Source organism: Semicossyphus pulcher, unplaced genomic scaffold (genome assembly GCF_022749685.1).
Source record: "Semicossyphus pulcher isolate SPU_LCO1_2020_fin unplaced genomic scaffold, fSemPul1.0.p SCAF_8, whole genome shotgun sequence".
Lineage (NCBI taxonomy): Eukaryota > Metazoa > Chordata > Actinopteri > Labriformes > Labridae > Semicossyphus > Semicossyphus pulcher.
The window spans coordinates 14,607,271-14,631,916 of NW_027211759.1; the positions used below are offsets into that span (position 1 = coordinate 14,607,271).

The 24,646-nt window shown below is 42.6% G+C and overlaps 2 protein-coding genes across 2 annotated transcripts; one reads left to right on the forward strand and one right to left on the reverse strand.

Annotated features, from left to right (window-relative positions):
* The first annotated feature begins 295 nt into the window (after positions 1 to 295).
* On the forward strand, positions 296 to 3,992 carry LOC138612553 (ras-related protein Rab-8B-like). Its single transcript, XM_069685879.1, has 8 exons — positions 296 to 491; positions 1,057 to 1,117; positions 1,198 to 1,258; positions 1,360 to 1,437; positions 1,575 to 1,664; positions 1,775 to 1,840; positions 1,922 to 1,972; positions 2,881 to 3,992. Exons 1-8 carry the CDS (start codon positions 368 to 370, stop codon positions 2,971 to 2,973), a joined length of 624 nt encoding a protein of 207 aa, XP_069541980.1. The 5' UTR covers positions 296 to 367; the 3' UTR covers positions 2,974 to 3,992.
* A 218-nt stretch (positions 3,993 to 4,210) lies between these two features.
* On the reverse strand, positions 4,211 to 23,989 carry LOC138612687 (transient receptor potential cation channel subfamily M member 1-like). Its single transcript, XM_069686067.1, has 28 exons — positions 23,967 to 23,989; positions 22,618 to 22,669; positions 16,361 to 16,437; positions 15,620 to 15,815; positions 15,217 to 15,430; positions 14,793 to 14,917; positions 14,540 to 14,711; positions 14,049 to 14,223; positions 13,840 to 13,963; positions 12,151 to 12,223; positions 11,913 to 12,013; positions 10,356 to 10,532; positions 10,131 to 10,265; positions 9,989 to 10,039; positions 9,759 to 9,899; positions 9,638 to 9,667; positions 9,255 to 9,547; positions 8,811 to 9,039; positions 8,588 to 8,719; positions 7,957 to 8,085; positions 7,743 to 7,871; positions 7,402 to 7,653; positions 7,139 to 7,313; positions 6,499 to 6,519; positions 6,266 to 6,410; positions 5,979 to 6,184; positions 5,669 to 5,801; positions 4,211 to 5,576 (listed from the first exon to the last, which is right to left on the reverse strand). The coding sequence occupies exons 1-28, from the start codon at positions 23,987 to 23,989 to the stop codon at positions 4,211 to 4,213; spliced, it is 5,076 nt and encodes a 1,691-aa protein (XP_069542168.1).
* Between the last annotated feature and the right edge of the window lie 657 nt (positions 23,990 to 24,646).

Genomic DNA, 24,646 nt, shown 5'->3' on the forward strand with positions numbered 1-24,646 from the left:
CATACTTTTGTACACTGGGAAAAAAAATAACTTTTTGTGGAAAAAATATTTTGTTGTATGTGGGTCTTTAGTTTTTCAAACCCATTAAATAATTGCTGAAGATATACACCGCTAAGAAACGTATAGTTATTGGTAAGCAGCCTTCTCCACATAGTTATTAAATAAATCAGAAATCAGGATGTGGCTGGCACCGTGCCCCCTTAAACTACATAGACCGTAATGCAACGTGCGTACGTGACGTCACGCATCTCCGCACCGGTCTGCTGCCAGTCTGCCTACAGACAGCTGAGGGGTTCCAGACTGACTGGGGATCCCGGCCCACTACGGCCTTTTATTATCGAAACGTTGGAGTACACATTGTGTTCAAATGGCGAAAACGTACGATTACCTCTTCAAGCTGTTGCTTATCGGAGACAGCGGAGTCGGTAAAACATGTCTGCTGTTCAGATTCAGCGAGGACTCCTTCAACACCACCTTCATATCCACAATAGGTGAGTACCCTGCAGCCGCCCCTCAGGATAAATCTGGCATTATGCACTCCCGTATAAACAGAATAGAATACATTTTCTTCATTGCAATACTATATACTAAATGTTCAAAGTAAAATCTCAATGGTAGGGATTTTTAAAAGATTATACAGACCTAGAATGCTTAAAGGAGTAGCAGCTGCATAAGAGCAAGACAAAAGGACTGAGAGAGAAATTATACTGATCCCCTGTCCTTGATGGCTCATCGGCACCAGTAAGGTTAAATATAGAAAAAGATCTAAAAATATATTCATGTTCATTTTTTGAAAAGCTTATTGAAATGTGAGGCTCTTTGTGTCACATTTATGAATGTAATAATATTGTTGTATCCTCGACACACCTCTACTACAGCAGCTAGTTGTGCTGTCACATTAAGTAAAGTCCTATAACAGTCCATGAAAAAGTCCCTTTATTTTACAGTTGAGCTGGTTTGCAGTGCATCTTAGCCATGTGAACAATAACATCCTATAATCATGGGAGTAAGCAGCAGTCTACAGTGCTCTGTCTGTCTGTGTTTATTCAAATGCAGGAATTGACTTCAAAATCAGAACAATAGAGCTGGATGGAAAGAGAGTCAAACTTCAAATTTGGTGAGTGTAATTTATGCTTTGGCTTCTGAGTGTGACACAAATGGACGTGTTTACCAGTGAGGTTGATGTGATGCTTTCAGGGACACTGCAGGGCAGGAGAGGTTTCGCACCATCACTACAGCTTACTACAGAGGAGCAATGGTAAGCCTGTGCTTCATCCTACACTTCCTCCATGTTGGTTTAATTCACACATCGCAGGTTGGGAGATATTGTTCGCAAAGATGACTGTTTTTTCTTCTCAGGGCATTATGTTGGTGTATGACATCTGCAATGAGAAGTCGTTTGAAAACATAAAAAACTGGATCAGAAATATTGAAGAGGTGAGCTCTAACTTGAAACTTGTATATTATAATTTTGGCACATATGTGGTTCATATTTAGTAACAAACGCTGTTTGATGCTGTCATTTTGCACTAAGAATAACATACTTGACTTAATGAGTCTTTAACTTCTCCCAGCATGCCTCGTCTGATGTGGAGAAGATGATCCTGGGTAACAAGTGTGACATGACTGACAGGAGACAGGTGTCCAAAGACAGAGGTGAAAAAGTAAGTCTCTGCAGCCAGTCATTACTGATCCGCAGTCTCAGACAAATTGCTGTTTGCTTTCCTTGTTTTTTATTGACTGGCACTAACATTGTATTTTTTATCTTCCTTAGCTGGCTATTGATTATGGAGTGAAGTTCTTGGAAACCAGTGCAAAGTCTAGCTTAAACGTAGAAGAGGTAAGCGATTTTTAAAGCTCTGAATGTATCATGTAGCACGACTGATAAATACATTTAACATTTTGTTTTGTGTCATTCTAGGCTTTTTATACTGTGGGGAGAGACATATTACATAATCTGAGCTCAAAGACAGTAAGTGGTTAAGATTCTTATTATAGATGCCAGGGGGTGCGAGGGGGACATTTCCCTTTTCCCTTTTACAAATGTGAAGGGGGGGGGGGCTCCTGAAACATCTCTGAAATGTCTTCAAATAGTCATCTTACTGTTCAGTCACCGTTTTGAAGATTAGAGGAGAGGAGCTGAAAGTGAATATGCTCATCAAGGTTGCTTACAAATATTCCTCAATTCACATCAATTAACCTTTGGAAGTGTTGTTTTACGGCCTTCCTCTGCACTGTGCTTTGCTTCTAAGGCTATAAATAGGCTATTGCCCACAAGGAAGACTGCAGGTAAAACCTGTGTCTGGAAAAATGCTCCAAACTCCTCTGTAATGTTTTTTTCGAGAATTTATTTTTTATTTGATCATGTTTTTTATCTAGAGTAAATATTCTTCAAAAAATATACAAATGAACATATTTTAAACATGAGGAATAAAGGACAATATTCTTTGTTGTTAAGACGCAGTTATGTTTATTGTGAAGTTTGAGTTGTCTTTTAATGGACCAAATTTTAGATGGACATTATAGTTATAATGCAATAAACAAAGAATTTCAAATGTTTGGAAAGCCCGAGCCCCTGTTTTCATAATAATATTAATTTGCTAGATATAAATTCAGTAAAATTACATTCAGATTTTCTCAATTTTTATCTGGAATTTTTAAGTTAAATGTTTATATAGACGTGTCCATTTTTGGACATATTGTGTGAAATCCTGACAACCTCTTAATCAGGATTTTTCAGGAAGTTGCAGAGAAAAAGAACCTCTGACCTAATGTGTCCCCCACGCATTGCTTAACTTAGTAACCCTCAACAGATAGTAAAGCCCTGCTTGTTAAATACTTCTGTATCTACATTTCACTTATCATATCTTTCTTTGCCAGACTGACAACAGCACCGGAGGATCAGGCAAACCAGTCAAGATCACAGAGAAAAAGTCAAAGAGGATAAAATTCTTCAAGTGTTCGCTCCTCTAGACTTCTCATCTCTAGTGTTTACGACTCGAGTTTGACTTTGCTGTTTTTTTTGGAGGTTTCCTGCCTTTCAGGCGTCCTCACAGCGGCGGCAGTATTGGTCATATTCAAACTGCCAGCTGAAGCTCACAGGTTCTTGAGTGGTTGGGATGCCATCCTAATCTTCTGCCCGGAGGAGGATCAACGAGGAATGAGGCCCGATACTGTGTATCCACTCATGCAAAAGACTTATGCGTGATCGCCAGCATTGGTTTGTAGCCGGCCCTGCAGTGTCTGCTCATAAGATGCAGTGATCCTGTTGGAATTCATTATACCTCTGCTGGATTTCAGTCACACATTGTTGTCTTATAAGTGGAAAAAATGAAAACATTCTGATAATTTCATAAATTGTAGCATTAAACTACCTATTGTCATATTTACTATCAGACATATCAAGTATTGATTGTATTCGTCTGTGTTAACCCATGTATCTTAATGAGCCTGTGCTCTTCTGTTACACTGGCCTCATATCTATTTGTTGATGTGTGCCTAGAAGGAGTCACATAATTGTGATAGAAAAGACAAAATATGTAAGAATATATCCGACTGTATTATAATTTTTTATTTAAAATGAAACCTTTATTTATACAGGGTCCTGTGTCAAAATGAAACCGACAGGTTGTTTCTTAAGCGTCATACTTACTACATTATGTAATGTGATTGTTAGTATTTGCATGGAAACTGTAGGGATACCTCAGAGTGGGTCATTATTAAGCACATTTTACAGTACGTGAAAAGAAAATGTTTACAGACAGTATTTGAAAGTGTCAAGCGTATATAAGAAGTTCATGTTTTTGCCGTACACATATTGTACAGTGTGTCAGCACAACTTTCTGTTGTGTATATACTTTATTTTTTCCTTAAACTGTGCAAATCCAGCAGATAACATCCAACGAAAAAAAACACATGACGAGGGAAATCTGTAATGTGAATGATTGTAAGCTACTGTGTGTTATATTAATGAAAGTAAAGACAGTGAAGAAAGTGGGTCTTTAAAAGAGAGATACTTGTGTTGATTTTCAAAGCTCTGCACTGACAACTTTCATTATTGCAAAAAACAGAAGTTTATCTCCGAGGTGCTTTCCAGTCAGTAGCAGGCTCCCGTTTATTTCACTTAGTTCCTCAGTATTCAGTTCCTCTTCCTCTTATTATTTTTCTTCTCATTGTTATATTTAACTCTATTTCTGCCTCTCGTTACTTCTTATTTCTTTTCCTGTGCATCCTCTTCTCTCTTCTCTGCCTCCATCTTCTTCTCAACATCCTCCCCTGCCCCACTGCCCGCATCAACAAGGTCTCTCTCACTGCGAGAGGCTCTCATCTCCTGGCTAACCATCAAGTACTTTGCTTTCCTCTCGCTCTCATTCATGCTCTTCGACCTGTGAGACAGCTTATACCTTTCATCAGCTACAGTTAGATAGTCTGTAGCATCGGAGAGGTTCCTCTTGGCCTTCATCTTTGTTTGCTCCTCCGCAGGTCCTGTTGCAGGATGAAGTCCTTTACTCTCTAAAGGAATATGATCAGTCTGATTCAATTCCTTGTCTAGCTCTGCCGGCACAGCGCTTGTTTGAAACTGCTGGGCAAGAGTTCTGACTGTTGACACCTTAGGCATGTGACCTAAAGTGCTGGGATGGACTTGGTACTCCAAGTTAGCCGGCCACTGATTTGGTGCTTTAGTGGCCTGCTCTACCGCTGACCTGTAGTCTGCGGTTCGCAGCACATCATCTCCTACCTCGGCCGGGTTGTAGATGATGCTGCTCATCGCTCTCTTCTTTGTGATAGGGGATGTTTGGCAATCAGTTGGGACATATCGCAATGATTTAGTCCTTTTTGGGGACGAGGGGGTTTTCTGCAGTTGGGCCTCCTCGATGGGTTCAGCTGCTTCCTCTGGTTCATCAGGAGGGCTGATAATGATGGTGCTCATAGACCTCCTCTTAGTCAAGGTGGAGGTGGGTTGGTCTTCATCTGGATAGTGTTTCAAGGATTTAGTCCTTTTCGGAGGAGAAGAAGGCCATAGTCTGTTCTTATCTGTCAGTCTGTCAAGCAGCATTGTGCTGCCTTGTTTCATGGTCTCTTGGCTTGACGAGGAAGAGATAGACTTTTGCTCACACGGAGATATGAGAATGTCCACACATGAGCTTGGCCGTGATCTCTCCAAACCACCGACCTCTAAGGTCTGACCGCCTTCCTTTGTGTTGAGAGCACAGACGCTGGAGGCTTGCCGCAGACTCCTCTCTCTTTCTAAGCCGGTTTTAGTCGCCTCATCTGATTCCCTCTGCTTCGACGCGAACTCCTCCATGTCCATGTTGAAGCGGTAAAGACTGTAACCATCAGCGCTGTTAATACTGCCCTGGCGAAGAAGGGAGGAGGGGTCACACACTGAGGAGTTTCTCGAGTAGGTTCTGGTCAGCTCCAATCTGTCCACCCCCGCAAGCTTTTCCAGGGCGACTGCCATGCGTCCGTGGATCTCCTCCAGTTGGGCCAGGCGCAGATCCACCGTCTGCAGGGAGGCCTTCATGGTGTTCTCCCTCTCGTTTACCTCCTCCAGACGCATGGACATGTTCTCAACTCTGCCAAGGAGAACCAGAGAAACAATTGTTAATAGTAATCTTACGTCAAAATACTTGGAAATCTCTAAGATACACTTGAAAAGATGGGTCACCTTTCTGAGGTAACCTTGATGCGTTCATCGCTGGAGGACTGCTGCTCGTCCTCTTTTTCACGGAAATATTCCTCCACACATTGTTCTTCAAACTCGTACAGATTTTTTAGCTCCTCTGGATTCAACCTTAGCTCTGGTGGAAACAAAATATGACAGGATGTCACTCAGGGCTGATACTGTTTGGTAAAGCTGCATCAATGAGCCATAGTATGATAAGATTTTATACTATGTGATTCCAGATTAGACTAGATTGAAATGTCAATTTCCTTGAATTGCACATATTTGTCTTGTATCATTAGAGGCGACTAACTGAGTCCGCGGTCTTTCTCGTCCAGCTCTCCCTCTTGTTTCTTCGGGGCACAGCGCCGAAACAGCCTGTTGAAGAGGATGTAGAGGTGGCTGAAGATGATGAGAGGGGGCGGCAGTATGGGACGGTCGTGGAATGTCATGATCAGCTGGTATCTCTGAAACTTCCACACCTGGTTGGAAATGGACTTCACCTCAAAGAAGGTGTTGCTGTGGGACAGGAAACCAAGACCAGTAAGTACAGACTTGGATGCTTCTTGTAAAGTCAAAGACAATGGAGTGCATACTTACTTAAACACTGCAATGAGCAAGTTAACCAGAAGAATGTTTGCCACGAGGAGGTAACAGGCCATGATAGCCGGTGTGAGCCAGGCACCGGGGATACATGGAGGCAGTTTCTTCCCATCCTCGTCGTATAAATGTTCACCACATGGAGCTGCGGGGGCGGAGGATATATAAGGTATTTATTCTGAGATCTTTAGCTAACTGATTTGAAATGCATTCTTGACTTGACGGCTACTCACGGTTGATTTCCATCGCATAGACTTGGAGAAATCCAAGAAAAGCACAGTCACGCAGGAACACAGAGACAGCGTTAGAAATCAGTAGAGACTGTTTTTTTTTTTTAGATCATACTTCTGTCAAGGTCAAGCTGATGTCCAAGCAAGAGTGGACTGGTGTCGACAAAATGTTTCTCCAACTTGCCAGTAATCAGACACGAAGCCTGATTGCTGTGCTCAGTAAATATTCAGATTTTAGAATGAATTGATCAGCAAAATCAAAGATGTGGAGCATTTGTTTTGAAGACTGGAGGAATTAAACATGCAGCTTTCGATATCAATGATTAGTCTATTGAAACTGCTGCTAATTTACACTTTATTATAAGCTGCTTGTTGCCTTCACCCTGACAGAAGAAACACAGACAGAAAAAAACTTGAAGGCAGATGATCATGATTGAGGAGATGAGATAGTTATTCTTTTCTTCCTCAATGCAAAACTACTGCCATGTAATGAGAGTCTAACACAAATGTACCAGCAGAGGGAGACAGACTATTGAAGGGTTACATTTTCATGAATTGTTACTAAACATCACAGAATTTAATGTAACACTGATCATCTGCCCAGAATCAGGAAACAGAATCTTACTATGAATTCTAGTCTTACGGTCTATCGAGTCCGCAAAAACCTCTCCATAGATCATCCAGTACGGCATGTAGAAAATGTTTCTGGCCAGGCGCCATGTCGGCTCCTCATCAGGGTGGAGAATGGCTTGGCGAGCCACCCCGAAGCTCATAAGCACCACCAGCATGATCACCACAAAGTACATCATATCGATCATCTGAAAGAAGAGACACAAATCTTAATTTGAACTCGGTGTGAACTTTGCGCTTCATGTGAGCTCAAAAGGAAGCACTTGATGTTGTTACCATCTTCCCGATCATCATCACATAGGGTCCCAGGTATTTGTTGACTCCAAAGATGTCCAATACGCGGATGTACCAGAAGATGATGTCGATGCAGTAGATGACTCTGCCGTAGCCCATGTACGGTTCGTGCTGCAGCCGTAGCATCAGCCCGAGAAGGAAGGTGGAAATGGCGGCCAGGTCTGTGATGTTCCAGTACTCCTCAAGCCACACGCTTATCTTCTGTTTCAGCTTCCCTGGCTCTGACATCAGAATCTAGACACCAGGGTTTCAAAGTCATGTGTAACCCACCAAATATACTTAACACATAATGACTCAAATTGGATCAATTTAACCGCTCATACCTGTCTGACTTTTTCAGAGCCGAGAGTAAGGATGTATGCAATGACGGTCCACTCTTGTAAAGATGGCCATCGCTCCATTTTCACCAGGATAATGTAGTTGTACAACATCAAGTAGCCCAGATAGCAAATCTTTTGGAAGAAGAAAAGTTGCAGCTCACTGTAGTCACTGCAAAGTTTCAAATTTGTATTCAATTGTTGAATTTAAGAAACTTACAGTGTTGAACCAGAATTTGGTGAACGGTGCATCGTAAAACTCAAAGAATCTTTTGCCAATTGGGATTTTACGGACATTAGTGCTGCCCTCCTCCTCATCCCCCTTTCGGGAAGTTGCATCATTAGCGTCCTAAAGATAACAACAAAATCTGTGAGAAATAAAGGCATATAAACGCATGTAAAATAAACTGCAATGATGTAGATATTCACTATCTACGAGTTGGCCTTCGGGTTATCTGTTGTCATGGACAGAGTGGATCCGGCCTCACATTACTTCTAAACACATGTTCCCATCTCTCTGCACACTTGGGACTGTCTGTCTTATTGAACTGTAGATAAGATTGCTTACATTGTATTTCTAAGATAAGGGCTATTGGCGCTAGGGAGGTCCATATATGGTAGATAGTAGATAGATACCACGTCATCGGAAGGGTTAAATACTGAGCACGAGGAATGGTCTGTTAGAATTGACTTGGCATTACACTACGCCTCTAAGTGTATTGTCTCTGTCACTTCTCCTTGGCTAAGTTCTATAAACACTTCAACTTAAGCCATCTCCTAAGTCTTCTTCCATTTCTGGATTGTCAAGCTTCACGAATTTCATCACATTAATCAGATGAGTCAGTGTGAACCTTGCTGGATTTTGTGTCGTCCTCCTTGTCTTTTCCCTCGTCTTTGTCTCCAGGCGCGTGATAGGACGCATCATCTCCAAGACGGAAATCCAGGAGGAGAATCAGAGGAGGACAGATGATTCCCAGAATAACCTAGGTGAGACAATTATTACAGTTTCTTTGTAAGACACAGTAAGATTGTAATTCATTTTCAGTGAGGCAAAAAGGAATTCTATATGTCAACCTTGAGGCCAGGATTTTTGCCGATCCTTAAGCAGCCCATCCACATGTCAGTGAGCAACATCTGGCTGCAGGTGTGGGCAATGAAGTCACGTTGCTTAGCAGCTACAGCCAGCTTCAAACAGGTGGAGTTACTCCAGTTGACCAGCTCATAAGTTAAGAGTTTCATGGCCACCTGTTCATCATGTTTGTAGGACTGGTCCAACAGCTCATAGGCCAGCTGGCCGAATTCTCTGTGAAAGACAGAGGACAATAACAATAATCTATACGTATAGCACGTCTCAGAAACAGAATCATACAGGAGTAAATAAAACAAACACAAATACTGCAGAATTATAAAGTAACCAACATAAAAGTGCTGAAAGAGTGATATGTCTGCTTTCATCTTCAGAAAATACCCTGTGACACTACAACTGAAACCTTGGTGAAAGACGTTGTATGTACTGACTTCGAGTTGTTCTCCAGGTCTTGGGAGATGTCGTCCACCAATTCGCTCTCAGAGCACTCGTGGGCCATAGCTTTGTACAGCTTACAGGCCACCAGGGCCTTCGCCATAGCTTCTTCTCCACGCTGCCACAGGAACAGCGCCATCTTCTGGCGCTTCATCAACACGGCCCACAGCATCAGCTCATGGAAGGGGTGCTTGAACCGACAGACCTCGGGGTCATCCACATCAATCTCCACCTCCTCCTCTTTCTTCTTTTTGGGCTTTTTCTTGCCTTTTGGCCGAGGGTCATCATCCTAAGTAAATATGATATTATCATTATTCTGTTGCTTGCGCAGTATTTTTTCAGCTACTTGACAGTATTTGTTGTGCAAGGGATGACCCACCTCCATTCCTAGAAGCTTCAGAGCTTTTGGCTGCAAAAAGAGAAAAAAAACCCATCATGATTTGGACACTTAATATGATGAACAAGCCATAATCAATTATTCTCTTCCACCCAGTGCGTACCCTTTTTAGTCCATACAAATTATTGTAGAGGTTGCGGAAAGCCTTCCTGGTGTAATTGCTCCTGTAAGCTCCTCCCATGAAGCACTCCAGCACCAGACCAATATCAATCAAAGTGATCTGATAATCTGGAGGGAGGTTTCCCTGCAAAATCACCAGACGAGTGTGTTTAGATACCATACAGCCTGAAACAGTCTGAAATGTTGGACATCATGCATTATTCATTATTTTACCTTTTTGACATCCCTAACGACTGCATTCAGCGTATTAGCAGGGCCGAGTTTCTGCAGGAAGAGAGGAGAGGAGGAAGAAGAAAGTTATGACCTCTTCTTTTCCATATTTGTGAGATCTGTATTTTGAGGGGGTCAGGCCCACCGTGTTGTATAACTCCTCCAGTCTGGGAATGGTGAGGAAGTGGTGAATATTGACCCCATTCTCAAGGAGCAGTTTGACAAAGTCCACTCTGTCCAGCACCAGAGCGTCCATCATAGCCTGCTCCAGAGAGTTCACCTGAGAGAAAGACATACATAACACAGCCTCAGTTACATCGGCATATTTTATATTGAAGTGAGACATTTTTATGAAAAGCCACGCGCTTACCCAACGAATTAACTCCAGCTTCCTGGGGTCTGTTTCCTCAGGAGGTTCAGGCTTTGCCTTTCCTTTTCCTTTCCCCTTCTTTGCCCGGGCTTTGCTGCGAGGAGCGCTGGCAGGACTCCTTTGCTTCTCCTGCGCCGCGGCTGCGGAGGTTGTAGTGTTGGCCATGGCACCGGCAGGCTGACAAAGTAGGAGTAAGGTAAATTAATATAGCTTTAGCACTTGTTTGCATAAGCCTCAGCATGTTGGTTGGTTTTCTGCTACTTGTATTATTTTATACATAGAAAAGGTTGGAGTTTTTTATGTCTGAGGAATAGGACACAAATCTTTCTGTTCTACTGCTATGCTTCGAGAGACTGACTGGACATTGTCTGGACTGATCGCTAGTCAATTACAGGGCTGACATATAGAGACAGACAACCTTTCATGCTCGTATTCACCACTTAACCTAATGAGCATGTCTATGGACTGTGGGAGGAAGCACACAGAAGGGTCCCCTGTGTGGAGTTTCCTGATCGGGATTACAACCAGGGACCTTTTAGCTGTGAGTCATCAGCGCTAACCAGTGCCCCACCATGCAGCTCTACATCTACTCTCTTCTTTATTGACAATCCAGAATCCAGAACTTATACACACATTATGTCTCCCACTTTACGAACAAAAGGCATATTGGACCACAGTTGACTCTATCGTACATGAATTTAGATATATTGTGAGCCCATTTAGCAGAGTATTGTGAAAATGTCTTTCTGTTGTCAAACTATGCACATACATCATCCTGCAACATCCAAGTAACGCGGCAATAAGTTCATTTTTTAATAAAGGGGGGATTTTAAAGGGCTAGTTCGCAGATTTTCAACCTCCTATTATGCTATTATGGGGAGCTAATGCCCTTATGGTAGGAAAAAAATGCTATTTGGCTCTGTGCCTTTGGAGGACGCTGTCTGCTTCTCTAATGGGCCCTGGAAAACCTCCGCCAGACTATGTGAAACACGTTAACTTACGGGAGCTTGCTAGACTACACTTCCTCAATCTAGGACGCCCGCCTTTGAGAAAACGGTAGTACTTCACTCCAGCTCTCTTTTCCTCTTGCTCTCTTTACACTCTGGTACAACGCATGTGGACACCATGATGCTCTGTTTTTATTTAGTTTGGCAGAACCAACTGTTCTGGTCAAAAGAACGAAGAAAACAAACAGGTAGACTTTTCGTGCAAACCTATAACTTCCCTATGTAACCACCCCCTCGCTGGGCCGTTCCTTTCAGAGGGAGGGGCGCAATGCACACTGGGTGTTGTAGGAATGTAGAATTGGCAAAACCACAAGCTGTTTATACAACCTTCTCCACAGCTATGGCGCCGATTTCAAATATTATTGCTTCTACGATTACAGTGAACACCAGCTTTGTCTGACAGTGGCTTTTTCTAGGGGCGAACTGCTCCTTTAAGCAACTTTCTCAAAGCCAAATTTCTTTCCATCAATGCTAAATGCGTCCTCTCCAACTTTGCAACTTTTATGCAATCTTGTTTAATATTCACTCTTCAGATGCGAGCCTCACTCACTGGTAAATTGTGTCCGTAAACAAAGATGTGATTGCGAGCAATGTCCACTCTGTTCCAGGCCAGCGCCAAACTGAGCTGGTCCGCTGCTGAAGCGTTCGTGCCTGATGCAAAAGAAACAGAAGGCCAGAGAGAGAGAGAGAGAGAGAGAGAGAAGAGGTTGCATTGCAAGACAACACTGCAGTGATGTATTAGTACACACACTGTTGAGGTATGTAAGTGTGATGCAGCCTGATGATACCTTTTAACAAGGCGGTAAGAATGGCCATTTCAATGTCTTGTTGTCCCTCTGAACCCATTCGAAACACTGTGATCTACACGTGAGAAGAACAGAGATGAGATACGATTGCAGATGTGAAGTCATCCTAAACTATAAAGGTTGAAATACCAAGAACGTAAAGGAATAAGTGAGTGAATGAAGGGGTGAATTTGTGACAGGATATATGCATCCCTACTCTCTTCATCGCTGCGTCAACCGGTGGGAGCACCGCGTGGCTGACCCTTGGAGCACGAACAGCCAATTTCCTTCTCAGACAGAGTAATAGTGCTCTCCTTGTTACAGACTCAACTATATCAAATGAAATAATGCTGACCGGTCCGTCACATGTGCAGCCATGATAAATGGGATTATGCTGGCTGGAATGTGAGGCACGGCTCCAGAGATTTCAGGGCTGGTCTCGGGATGCGTCGATAACGAGCATCAGCGTGAAGACTGAAAACTCGTGCTGCTCTTTCCGACTCTTAAAGGCTGCATGTGTGCTTTGTGTTTGCAAATAAGTAGACTTTTATAATGGCAAACTCGAGTTTGGTTAAATGTTGCGTAATGGTGTTACATTACAGGAAACTATGCCTCTAAATCAGTGTTTTTTATTTGTCTAACCCAGCTGTTCGCTTGGCGTGCACTTAGGATGAAAGGATTATATGCGGACCAGACAGTGACACTCATTCACCTGTAGGTTAGTCCTGGCACTTTAGATTAAGAGCAGGCACCAGTGTGGCCTCTTAGTTGCGTATAAAGAGCTCAAAAAACGTGGTGGTTCTGTCACATTCTCTGGGTCGGGTATCAGTGAAAACTAAATGGGATGGGGGGAAAAAAGCCTGCAGCGGTCTGATCTTTGAAAAAAACAGTTTAAGTTGCTTATCTGGGTGTGTTGGAGCATTAGGCGGTCTAATACATTGCGGATAGAGGATGCAGAGTCAGTAGAGAAGTGATAGCACTCTGGGGACTGGGGGAAAAAGCCAGGGGAGTAGAGAGACAGAGAGAGAGAGGAACCTGGCTGAGGATTAGGGAGAGATGGATCCTTTCCTCCATCTGTGTGCTACATGCTTACTGTGAATGGATGAAGTAAGAGCCTCTGCTTAGCAGGTGGTAGTGTGCGCTGATCTTTCCCACCCAAATGTATGGAGTCTGGAGATTATATGCGCTGGGTATTACACACTACTAATCACATCACTTATGCCAGCGGAAATCTGCTGGAGATGCACAATCGTGACCGCTATATATGCACCGAGGTCTCTCAACTCGGGGATTAATCTGTGAAGAATCTGTACTCAGGGTTTGTGCGCTTCATCGCAGATCCATGATCTGTATTGTTTACACTGAAGTAAAGAGTTTAACACCGCAGAGTTACAGATCCAGCACCCTTTTACAGCCTTGCGCTTAAACATGAAGGTGGATGACATCCGAGGGCGAAGCTGCCCCGGATTAGATGACATACCACACATGACCACGACAAGAAGGAGTAATGACAAGCACGTTGTGGGGATTATGTTTATTCAATATGTTAATGGAAACACACAGATGAGTGGAATGGATGAATGACGATGGAGACCAGATGCTTCAAAACTCAGGATGTTTATTGATTGACACAAACATTCTTAAATACAACTGGAGCTTAAAGAAATTAAAACTTTTTATTCTGATACTCACCAGCTCCCTTTTCTTCATGCACTCCATAACCATCAGCAGGATCTGCTGCGACTGGCTTTTGCTATAATTGAAAGTCTTCTGGATGGTCACCAGAAGTTGCTCTCTCACATCGTCATTAACCAGGCTGGAGGAGGAGATTTAGATCAGACATTTCAGGTTTTTTTACACAGGATAAATGTCAGAGTACAGCTGAGGATCATCAATCTCACCCTCCGTCCTCTGAGAACTTGTGTGCAAAGGAAATGATGTCAGAAGCTCGGCCGCTGCCGTCACACACCACCACGGGGATTGGTGGCTCGTCTCGCAGACTCTCCAGGACGATGGAGATCACGTTAGGACCTCCCTCCACGATCAGACACACTAGAGGAACACCCTGACCCAAACCTGAAACAGAAAGCCAAAAGATCAGCCCTCCTATCAGTCGCTTTACCTCTAAAGATTCACCTTATGATAGCAAATAAAATGCTGAAGCGGAACAAGTTGATGTGACGCTCGAACAGACGAGCCAGGGGGATTGAAGTCAGTGGTGACAGCTGGGCATCCCTTTGCTGTCCCTGCCTTACTGGAGCTCCAGGCATAGGATGACAAAGGGAAGCCCACAGGTCACAGAGGAGCTCTCCGTCCACGTGTCCGAGAAGACTCTGGCGCACACTCGCACACTATGGAGGATGCTGTGTTTGCAGGGTACTGCCTGACTTACGCGTGTTGATCTTCTGCAGGGAGATGTGCTTCTCCAGCAGCCGGCGGAGTTTGACCTCTGAGCCGTACTTCCCGCAGGTGCCATTGTCGGTGAGGATGAAGTGGGAGTGGCTGTTGTTGAGCACTGCCAGCTTGCTTAGCGGGTTCGCCATTGTCTGATAGGGTCTGGTCACCTGGAGAAAGAAGATGATATTAGTTTGAAATCTTTTTTTGTCCTTTGGCAGGAAACTTTTTGCTGCCGAAAATGCTCTCACATCTTTTCCTATGAGATCCTCTTTGTTTTCCAGGATCCCCCACGGAGCAATCCCTATTGCGCACACCTTCCCGCGGGACTTGGAGGAATGGTCCTTTAAGGCATCTCCGACATGACGGATCACCCCTAAAGAGCAAAAAACAGCAACACCAATAATGAGTCTTTCTACTGCCTAATGGGGTCGCATTATAGGACACACTGAGGTTACTGCACGCAAACTCCACACAGATTGTCATTTGTGATGAATTTTCCCACAAAAGCTCTAATTACAGAGCTTAAACCTTGTGACAATGGGATGGTCAAATCTCCACCAGGAAATTGCAGAACACGTATTATGTAATAGCAACTAAGAGCAAAGGTAATCTTCTAATGTCACAAATTGTTCTAAAATTAAAAGCGTTATCCTGATCTGTCAGCGTCCTGACCTGTGTTGACTCCGCCCGTGAAGATCCACGCTCCGGTGGTGACGGCAGCTTTGATGAGGCCTTTGCCGAACACTTGCTTGAGTTTGGGCTGAAGGTCAAAGTTCTGGAGACCTCCGTGTACGGAGATGAGCAAGGTGGGCAGCTCCAACTGCCAGTCCTTCACCATCAGATGCAGGAGGTTGTCAGGCTTGGTGTCGTAAGTGACTCGAATATACTAGGAAAGAAAGCAGGGGGAAAAAACAGAGTTGCGTTGGCTGTAAGTTTTTCATGTTTCTAACTGTGGGTGAGAATAAACAAGCTCTCCCAGGCCACATGACATCCACTCACTTCCCTCATGTTTTGTAACTCCTGACAAACCCCACTCTGTAAACACAGAAGTCATTTTTCATCTCCTGACACTCACCATGGCCTTGTTGATGAATCCTCCACCCTGGAACTCGATTATGCCAAAGGCGTCTGTTGGATATGTCCTGGTGTGCTTGATCACGCTCCATTTATCCTTTGGGGTGTCAATCTGCACCAGTTGGTGCGCTTCCTCTACTGAGTTGGCACCCGGAGGGATGGCCACGTGCTGCGTTGTCAGCTGACCACAGGCACATCTAGATCGATCACAGCACAAGAATCGCTCAGTGAACATGTCAGCAATCGGCCCTGCGTGGCTGCTCTGCCTCGTCCCTGACATCTAAACCTTGAAACTGTGCCGAATCCTCATTTAAATCTCTGAGCAGTGTACTGTCCAGTGGTTCAGAGGGTATGAACCCTGCCTAAAGTAATTAAGCTGAAAACTGTTGTTTAGTCTGCTCATGAAGGCTGTGTCTTTTCCTCGAAACACACACCGCACTCTTTCATGGCTGTGCCCATTTCTGGGAAATACGTGCCTCAGCGAACAATGCGCTGCCCTGCCTGGCTGCTCCCAGCCTGTTGTTGGGACCTGGATAGTAACTATGTCTGACAACACACTCTGACAAAATCTGACAAAATCCTAAAATACATGAGATGCACATTTTGTCAACAAGGAGTACAAGATGTCTTGCTGAGTGTCTGCTTGTTATATTTCAAAGTTAAAGACGCAGCAACCTCAGGCCATATCTGTACCAGCAGCAATAAGTAACCATTCAAATGATCATTTAAAGACTGTAATTACCTGGTCGGGTCCTTGCTGGGAAATATGTGAATACATTCTCTTTTCAGAAAGTTCCTCTCAATCCAAGCTTTCTGTGCCTGTAAAGAGAAAATTGAAAGGAGAAGAAAAAGCATTAGTTCACGTGGTGTCATGTTAGGTTTCACTATTAAAGTCCTCTTATTAGTTAATCTGTGCTAAAAGGTGAAGACGCTGTCATGCTGCAAGGAACCCAGCGAGAAAGGAGGAAATATAATCACAGACAAAATGTTTCACAACACAGTTTAAAGTCAGTGCATGCAGCGTTGCACATGTTCGAGAGGAGTCGGTATCGAAGAACAACTCGGCAGAATTGGACACCTTTCATTTTCGTTTCGATCTTGATGAGAAGAGAAGAAAAGTACTACGCTTAGTAAATCCAGCACAGATTTCTGTCTGATGTTTATCCAGGGCTGGAAAAAAAAAAAGAAGTGACCCGAGTTCAAACCAGACTTTCTCTGAGGGCCATTGTTGACGGTGGTGGCCCAATTAAAAGTGAAGCATTGGAGGCAAATCTTTCCAAGAAAACACTCAGCAGGGTAATGTGAAAATCACTTTAATATTAAACAGCAGCAATTGTCAACCATATATTTACTTTATCTGTGATTTTGAAGTTAAATAAGTACAAATTAAACAGCTTGAATAAATTCCAATTAAGTTTTGTGACCCTATAATACAGTACAGTTACTGTTCTCCCTCTCCCTCTCTCTCTTTCTCTCTCTCTCTCTCTGTGTCTGTCTCTGCAGCCGGAGCAGCAGCAGGGCGGCTGTAACACCACAAATGATCCTGGACTCTATGTCCAGGGCAAATCTGTGTGTGGGTACTTCTCCATAAATATTCAGTTTATATCAGTTATCATGACTGCAGAGATTATTTGACATGAACTTCAGGCCCTTATAGTTTTTTTTTAATCAAGTTTTTAATCTACCTCTTCATATATATGTAAATACAGACATCTTGCAGTTACTGTGTTCCTTGCATGTAGCTTATTAGCTATGCAAGTCTTAATGAGTTGAACTGCAACAGTTTTTTATCTGTAATGCTCACTATCCATCCTTCCCTTTACACGTATTCCAGTTTTCTAGTGCAATGTCCTGATTTTCCCAGAGTCCTTAGAGAGTTGACAGACTTGGTGTAAAAGGTAAAACCACCAAATTTGCTGGTATATTAGTAGATACCACATATTTAAAAGATGCACAATATTTCTATTTAAAACTAAAATTAAATACAAGTGACAGACAAAGACAATTTGACTATAAATATTGTATGTAAATTAAAAATAGTTTAAGTATTGTTGTTGCTGTCCTCGTCCGGCAGTTTTCCAGTTCCCAGTGTAATCATGCATCATCAAGGATCCAGTACTCTTGCCTGTTGACATTCACCACATCTGAATCCACTTTCTAGGGTCTAAAATGAGTCCCCCGTCCCTGAATTATCAAACTAAATGTCAGAAAAGCGCTGAAATAAAGTTTTAAAAGAGCTGCCGTCACTGAATGTAGACACACTTACGCGCTGTCTTCTCTCCGGGCTGCAGAGTCCCCGTCTCGAGCGCTGCTGCAGATTAAGTCTAGAAAGCAGAGAGCAGGTCTCCAGCCTGCTGCTCCTCTCGCCCGAGCTCTCTCCTCGAGTGCTCTCATTGAATCCCACAGGACATGAAACTTCTTCACTTTATGAGGGCCAGTTAATATGATAAGCATGTGAGCAGGGTCTTTGTTCGCCCAAGTCTCATGACTCCAGTTCAAGGTAATCCTTTTGGGAGTCCCATGACTCCCTCTCCCTGCCCACAGGGTATTTTCATCCTTCGCTTGAACAAGGCACAATAAATCTACTTTGATAAGCGGCCCCTAATCTCCCAATTTGTTGAAAACTCCTTTGTGTTCACTTCACGGTGTGGAAGATCTTAGCTTGTGTGAGAAGACGGAGCAGAGCCGCAAACCTAAAAGCACTGCAGTGTCGTTCAGAGGCTCCCCAACTTTTCATTTGAAATTTTCACCCCCTCCAAACTACTTTGATTTCAACCTAATTTGCATAATTGAGAGAATTGGATGCAGGCATTCTCTTGGAAGGCGCCTTGTTAAGACATGACTGGTCTCCAGTTGGGGGCAAGGTCAGTCGATGCTAATTGCAGTTAATCTCTATTTCCACCCACCATGTTTTTGTGGAGCAAAGAAAACTCAGCAGAGCAGCTATTAAGTATTCCTGTAGCACTGCTTTTTCATTGTGCTCATGTTAAATGGATTTGCATTTTAACTCGAGTTATGGTGCGTAATTAAAAGTCTTCCAGCCGGCTGTAAAGGGATGATACTGTTTAAAAAATCTCATTAAGTTCACCGGCTGCAGAAATCAATTCAAACTGTAGGTTAAACAGATAATATCAATAGGAAAATTCAAATCTGACCTATTTAGAAACGTTAAGAATGAGGCAGACTTAATGTCGTTACTCAATTAAAACAGTTTAAAGTTATTAAGGGCTTTCAGGTGCATGCTTAAACAGCCAGATGAAGGAATTAGGTGCATGAGCTCGGAGCTGAGATGGAGTTAACAAGCACAAAGATGTAGACATCCATTTAAAACCTTCCACATGTGAAAAGGGTTTGATAAGCTCTCCTTTTATGGTTGAAGTGAGCAGTTTGAGTTTAACTGCAACTCAGTGAGAAAGACAGGGGAGGTTGGTGGTTGATGACTCAGAAAGACAGAGAGAAAGAGAGGCCTAACACCCCCCCGATCTCCCCCCAACCCTTTTTTGCTCCTGCTACACTGAAAAACGCACGTGGGCCGCTGTTAATTATAGCCGACGAAAACAAAGTGCATTTCCAGAAGGGGTTTGGTGAGTTATGACGCAGTTATTTCAGCGTACTTAAATTCATTAACCACAGCAATTAAAACCAAAAATCCAGTGAGCGAGCAGCTGCCTCGTTAAGCGCTGCCTTTGAGCTCTTTAGAGCAACAAAAAAATCCTTAAAGATCCTTCGATACTGCCGGATCAGATTGGGTCACACCGGCCAAATTAATGAGATTTAAGACAAGCCTCTGAACAATGAACAACACTCTTTCCAACATGCAGATTTTTGGTCATTTAAAACAAAAGGCGGCTGTTTGTAGCGGAAAAAACGTTCGTTGTAATGCTGAAAAGGATGCAGAAAGGATGTAAAAGAAACCTTCGTTTTTATAAGCTAAATTATGCTTTTCTTCCACAAAGTCTTTTCTTTTTTCTTAAGAAGAAGCCCTTCTTCCACTGTCACAAAGCCGTAGATGCACTATTTGTGTTATTTCACGCACACTGTATGCCATACATTCAGTCCTGTCTGCCCTTGTCGTCACATGGTCCTGGTCTCCTGACCCACAGCTTAGCGAGGTAGATCACAGCGAATTCGTTCCAGTGCTGCTACAATTACACAAACTATTCAGATACGACAGCCATAAGGAGTCAGCATAATGAAGTCTGTATTTCAGTTTCTGTTCTTAATAGTTTATAAAGGTTATCTTTATTAAGTAGAGTAAAATAAAGGACCTATTTTCTTCTAAATATCGTACTAACAAATGCCTTCACACAACAAAAGCCTCATCAGCACAAGTGAAATGGATCAGAAAGGATTTGGGGGTCCTGATGGAATGCGATGGTTTGTGTTGTCACCAGCCTTGAAGATAAAAGCAACTAATTGCTCGGCTTTAGTGTTGAATGGCGACGTGGTCGGAGCCTCATGCAATGTGACAGGAAGGAAACCCATGCAGATTCCTTTAAAAATACTCCACACTCATGGTCGATCCCGTGTGGGCCGAATAAAAAGCGGCCTTTCACACATTTTCACTTGAGGGGAAAAAAGATATTTGGACAAAGCGACACACTCGAGTCATAGGCCCTGGAAAAGGCGAATTTGCATTAACTGTGAAGCAAACTGTTTTCCTGTTTGTAAATGCTCTCATTGTGCTGCTGGGTTTGAAAATCCATTTAGCCATCACATGAGTCCAACATGTCGCTGATTATCCCCAAGAGTGGAGGGAGTCATAAGACGTGTTTTAAAGCTGCTGTTTTTCTGTGCTTTCGCCCCCAAAGGAAAGTCTGGCTGAAGAGGGAGTGAAATCTGATATAAAATAAGAATAAAAACAGCTTCTTCTAAAACTAACGACAGGTAGAACATTTACTCAGCAAGATCTTAGAGTCCTTATTATATAGGGTATTATATTTTAACAAAACTAGAGCTGTTATTGAAGGACTAAATTAACAGAGATGATCTTGAGTGTATGATTAAAGGGAAATCAACTTACAGCAATCATATCACCTTTTTTTGACGTGTTATTATTCAGAGTAGAAGTTTGACGTCTCCATAGCAGACGTAAATCTTCAAGGCGGATCCTTTTTTGCCGTGTTTTTTATAAATTACATTGACCTCAATCCATAAATCAGGCACAACAACCCAGCTATTTAAGAAAAGAAATAATATCACTTTGGTAAAGACTGCTGCAACATTTCATGCTTGACTTGTCTCGTCTTCATCCGTAGATTTGCGCTGCTGTTGCCCGGCCCGTCACCCTGCAGCCCCCCCCAGACACTCATGCTCGATCCTGACCTGAGCCTGGAAGGTTTCTTGAGGAGCCGTGGCCCTCACCTGACCCGAGCCTGACGATTACGCAGTCATATGATCTTGCAAAAGCCAGCGAGAGGATGGTAGGATTTTTCTTAATCGTTCATATGAAATAATTAAGTTGCCTTTTGCAATTTTTAATATAGTTTTATTTAAGGGTCCAAACACACAGCTGCAGATTCTTTACTAACTTTGTAAAAGGTCAATGTTTGCTGGTGAATCTGTATAAAGAACACCGAACATGTACATTACTTCCTTCTTAATTCATTTATGCACTAAGGTAAAATCATGTGAACATATTTAACTGAATGTTCTCCTCGTTAGGAGATCTTAGTTTAGGACCTTTACCCTCCTCCACCCATTTCTAAGAAATGCTGCCTTTACTAAACCATAGATGCAAAATAAATCCTTCCTATAACCACTGTCAATGATTAAATATATATCATTTCTATAGTGCATATAAATCCATGATTAATCAAAGTAACGTGGCGAAAATGCCCGATCAGAACATAAAAACAGGGCCAGTGTTATCTCTCTGCAATCTGCTCTGTGCAGCCAATGAGTTTATATTTAGCAACATATCCGATCTCATTATCAGTGTGGCGGTGTTCAGCTGAGAGCCACGAGCACCGCTGATTGCTTCGGCGAGTAAAAGCTCATATAAAAAAGGCCGTGGATTACAGCAAGAATATTAATCTCAGTAAATAATGCTGCTGTCATTTACAGAAACCCATCACACTCAAGTCTTTTAATGGCGTCAGTGTCAGACATGCTGTTGATACATACATCAGGAGTCAGAGAGAGAGTACAAGAAATGAGTCATTATTCAAATAATGCATATTTACTGGAAGATTTAGATGCTAATTATGGATGAGTCATCTTTAAAGATGAGTTTTAAATCATCATTTAGTTTCCATCTTAATCTCTTATGTTGAAAAATGTTTCCCTGTTCTTTTCCCTTTCTAAAACGTAACCCTCTTCCTGTCACTTACACTCACTAACCCTAACCCTAAGCAGAGTAGCCGTAGTGTGTGTGTGCTTTAATCCCAGCACACACTGCTGGTTGGATTGGGAGCAGCAGCATGCACATATATATAAAAAACACATCTTTCTAGCTTTCAAGGACACGTTAAACAGAGTGTGTTAATCACATGAAAGCAGACTTTGGAAAGATATAGAAGTCCATAATCTGTCATGGCCCGTGGTCGTCCATACCGGGCCATTACGAGGGATTAAACTGCATCACTTAACAGTAAGTTTGCAGAGCTATGAGTGCAGGCCATGTGCTTCACATATATACGTCCCGCAGCTATGAATGGTGCATGTCATTATGCAGGACAAAGGGGCTCTGAGATGATTGGTTAGGAGCTAATGTGGACCCTGGCCAGCTCATAGTAATGGTTCCATGTGACTTGCTGTGAAAAGCAAGTCACTCTGCAAACAGTGTGATGGTTTGTTAAATAGAAAAAGTTAAAAAACAACAACTTGTCATTAATTTATAGAAAACCTTTTTAGAAAAACACCAAACATATTTTTAAATTAAAGTGTCAAACAAACTTAAAGAGAAACATTAAGATGTATATATTTTTAAGACTCCAGGTTAGATCCAACTCAGTGCAGAATCACCTGTTGAATGTGACACGACAGGCTTCGTCTTACCTTCTGCGAGCCAGATACGCTGCGTTTGAGGGAGGACCGTTTAAAGGTGCTGCTCGGGCCTTTGGGGTCCATGTCGAAGATTTTTGAATTTAAGTCAAACTGACTCAGAAAAGGATCCTTCAAGGCTGGCGACAGGTCAGGGATCGGCAGCGACGTCGACACTAGAAGCAGACAGAAACCGTAGATACCCACGGCATGACAGCAACTTTTGGATTCACACTCTAAAAAAAAATGATCAAAGTTTCACATCATTGACGGTCTCAGCGCTTCTCTGTCCTCTCTGCAGCTTTCGCCCCGACTGACAAGACAGAGATCCCTGCCAGGGATATAAATCACTCGATGACACACTTGACACATAGACCCTTTTCCTCTGCCGGGCATCCCATAATCAGGCTTAATGCAGCCAGCTCTTACGAAGCCTCAGAGTCTAATGGATAGAGATTTAATAAATGGTTATTGAAGGTAAATCTACTCTGGCACACCACAACCCCAAAAAAGGCTTAGAGGGACCAGGCAAGCTGTGAGGCTAAAGTTAGCCAGCGGAAAGCCAAAGGTTGTCCCACCAGATGAGGCTCATTGTGTCTGACAGGAAAGAGAAGAGTGTCCCATCAGGGTGCAAACACAAAGTATGCACAGATACCAGAAGGACACACAGTGAGCATTAACATGGGCCAGCTCTATGGGAGAAGCACACCAGGAGTATTCAGGACAATTATAATTAAACTGCACACCTTCTACCTACTAATGTCGTTAACTCATTACCTTTACCTTCTGCCTTTAAGCTATTATAGTTTTGTAGTTGAATATAATACATGGTGGGTTTAAACTCTGATTTAGCGACATTTTGAATGGGGTTTGGTTTCACACAAAGTTCCTCAGAGTTAGAGCAGCTTGATGTTAAGTATTGTCAGGAGTTTGACCTGTTTATATAATACCAACACAACTGCTACAAAAGAAAACTATTAAGGCTTAACACCTCGTTGTCTTCGACCTACCCCGACGAGTCAGAAGTTATATTGAGTGATTCATAAACAGAGCTTTTTTTTTAAACATAGGTAATAATTAATTAATGGTATTAATCTAATGGTGACTTTATTATTTAAAGACCAGCTGAAGCCTGTTATGCAATGTCATCATGACTCTTTCTTCTTGTTTAGTTCAACAGAAAGTGTGATGTTTAAAAGCCTCGAATTCTAAAACTGAGAATCTAATCTGTCAGCTAACTTATCGCAGATCCATAACATGATGTTACATTCATTAGGAAGTGCGTTAGATTTATGTAGACTGTGTTATTCTTGCATACAAACACAAAGAATCAGAGCTACAGATGGAAAAGATACAAGTTGTACGCCAGCTTAGACATATTACACATGCAACAGCTCCCTCTGCTGGATACTTCGGGGAATTGTTTACAGGGGGAAAATAGGTGTTTGAATTAGATCCCAAACTGACCTAATGTCAATCAAAGCAACACTAACATTTCACAAATATATGCCTATATTTATCATAGAGCCATATAGTGTCTGAAGCACCCTTTTCAACAGGACAGTCAAATAAACAAATCAAACTTAACATTTTATTTTCCCCTTAAGTAGCTTCAGGGTTAGAACAATCCCCTTATTACGCTGTTCTATATATTCAGTAGTACATCAGTTCGGTTTATTCCAGCTCTACATTCACACCACAGTGTACGATTCTAACAATGAGTTAAATATTCACACCTCAGATTACTTTGCATAGCTGTAATTTCCATCCACTACGATTACACTACATGTCCATTCATGTGCCGCTTCCTATCTTTAAAAACAAATGTGTTCTAAGTACGGTGCTGCACAGAGTTAGTTATTAAGGACTGACTCACAGATGGGGTTTATGAGGATAAACAAGTTTCTCCAGTGCTGATATGGAAACTCACAGGAACACATTAAAGCAAATCCACAGTAATAAATCCAAAAGTGTCGACTGTGTAAACCCGAGTATCAAGCCTTACCTGTTATGATGAGTGAAACAGGTTGGATGATTTCCGCTC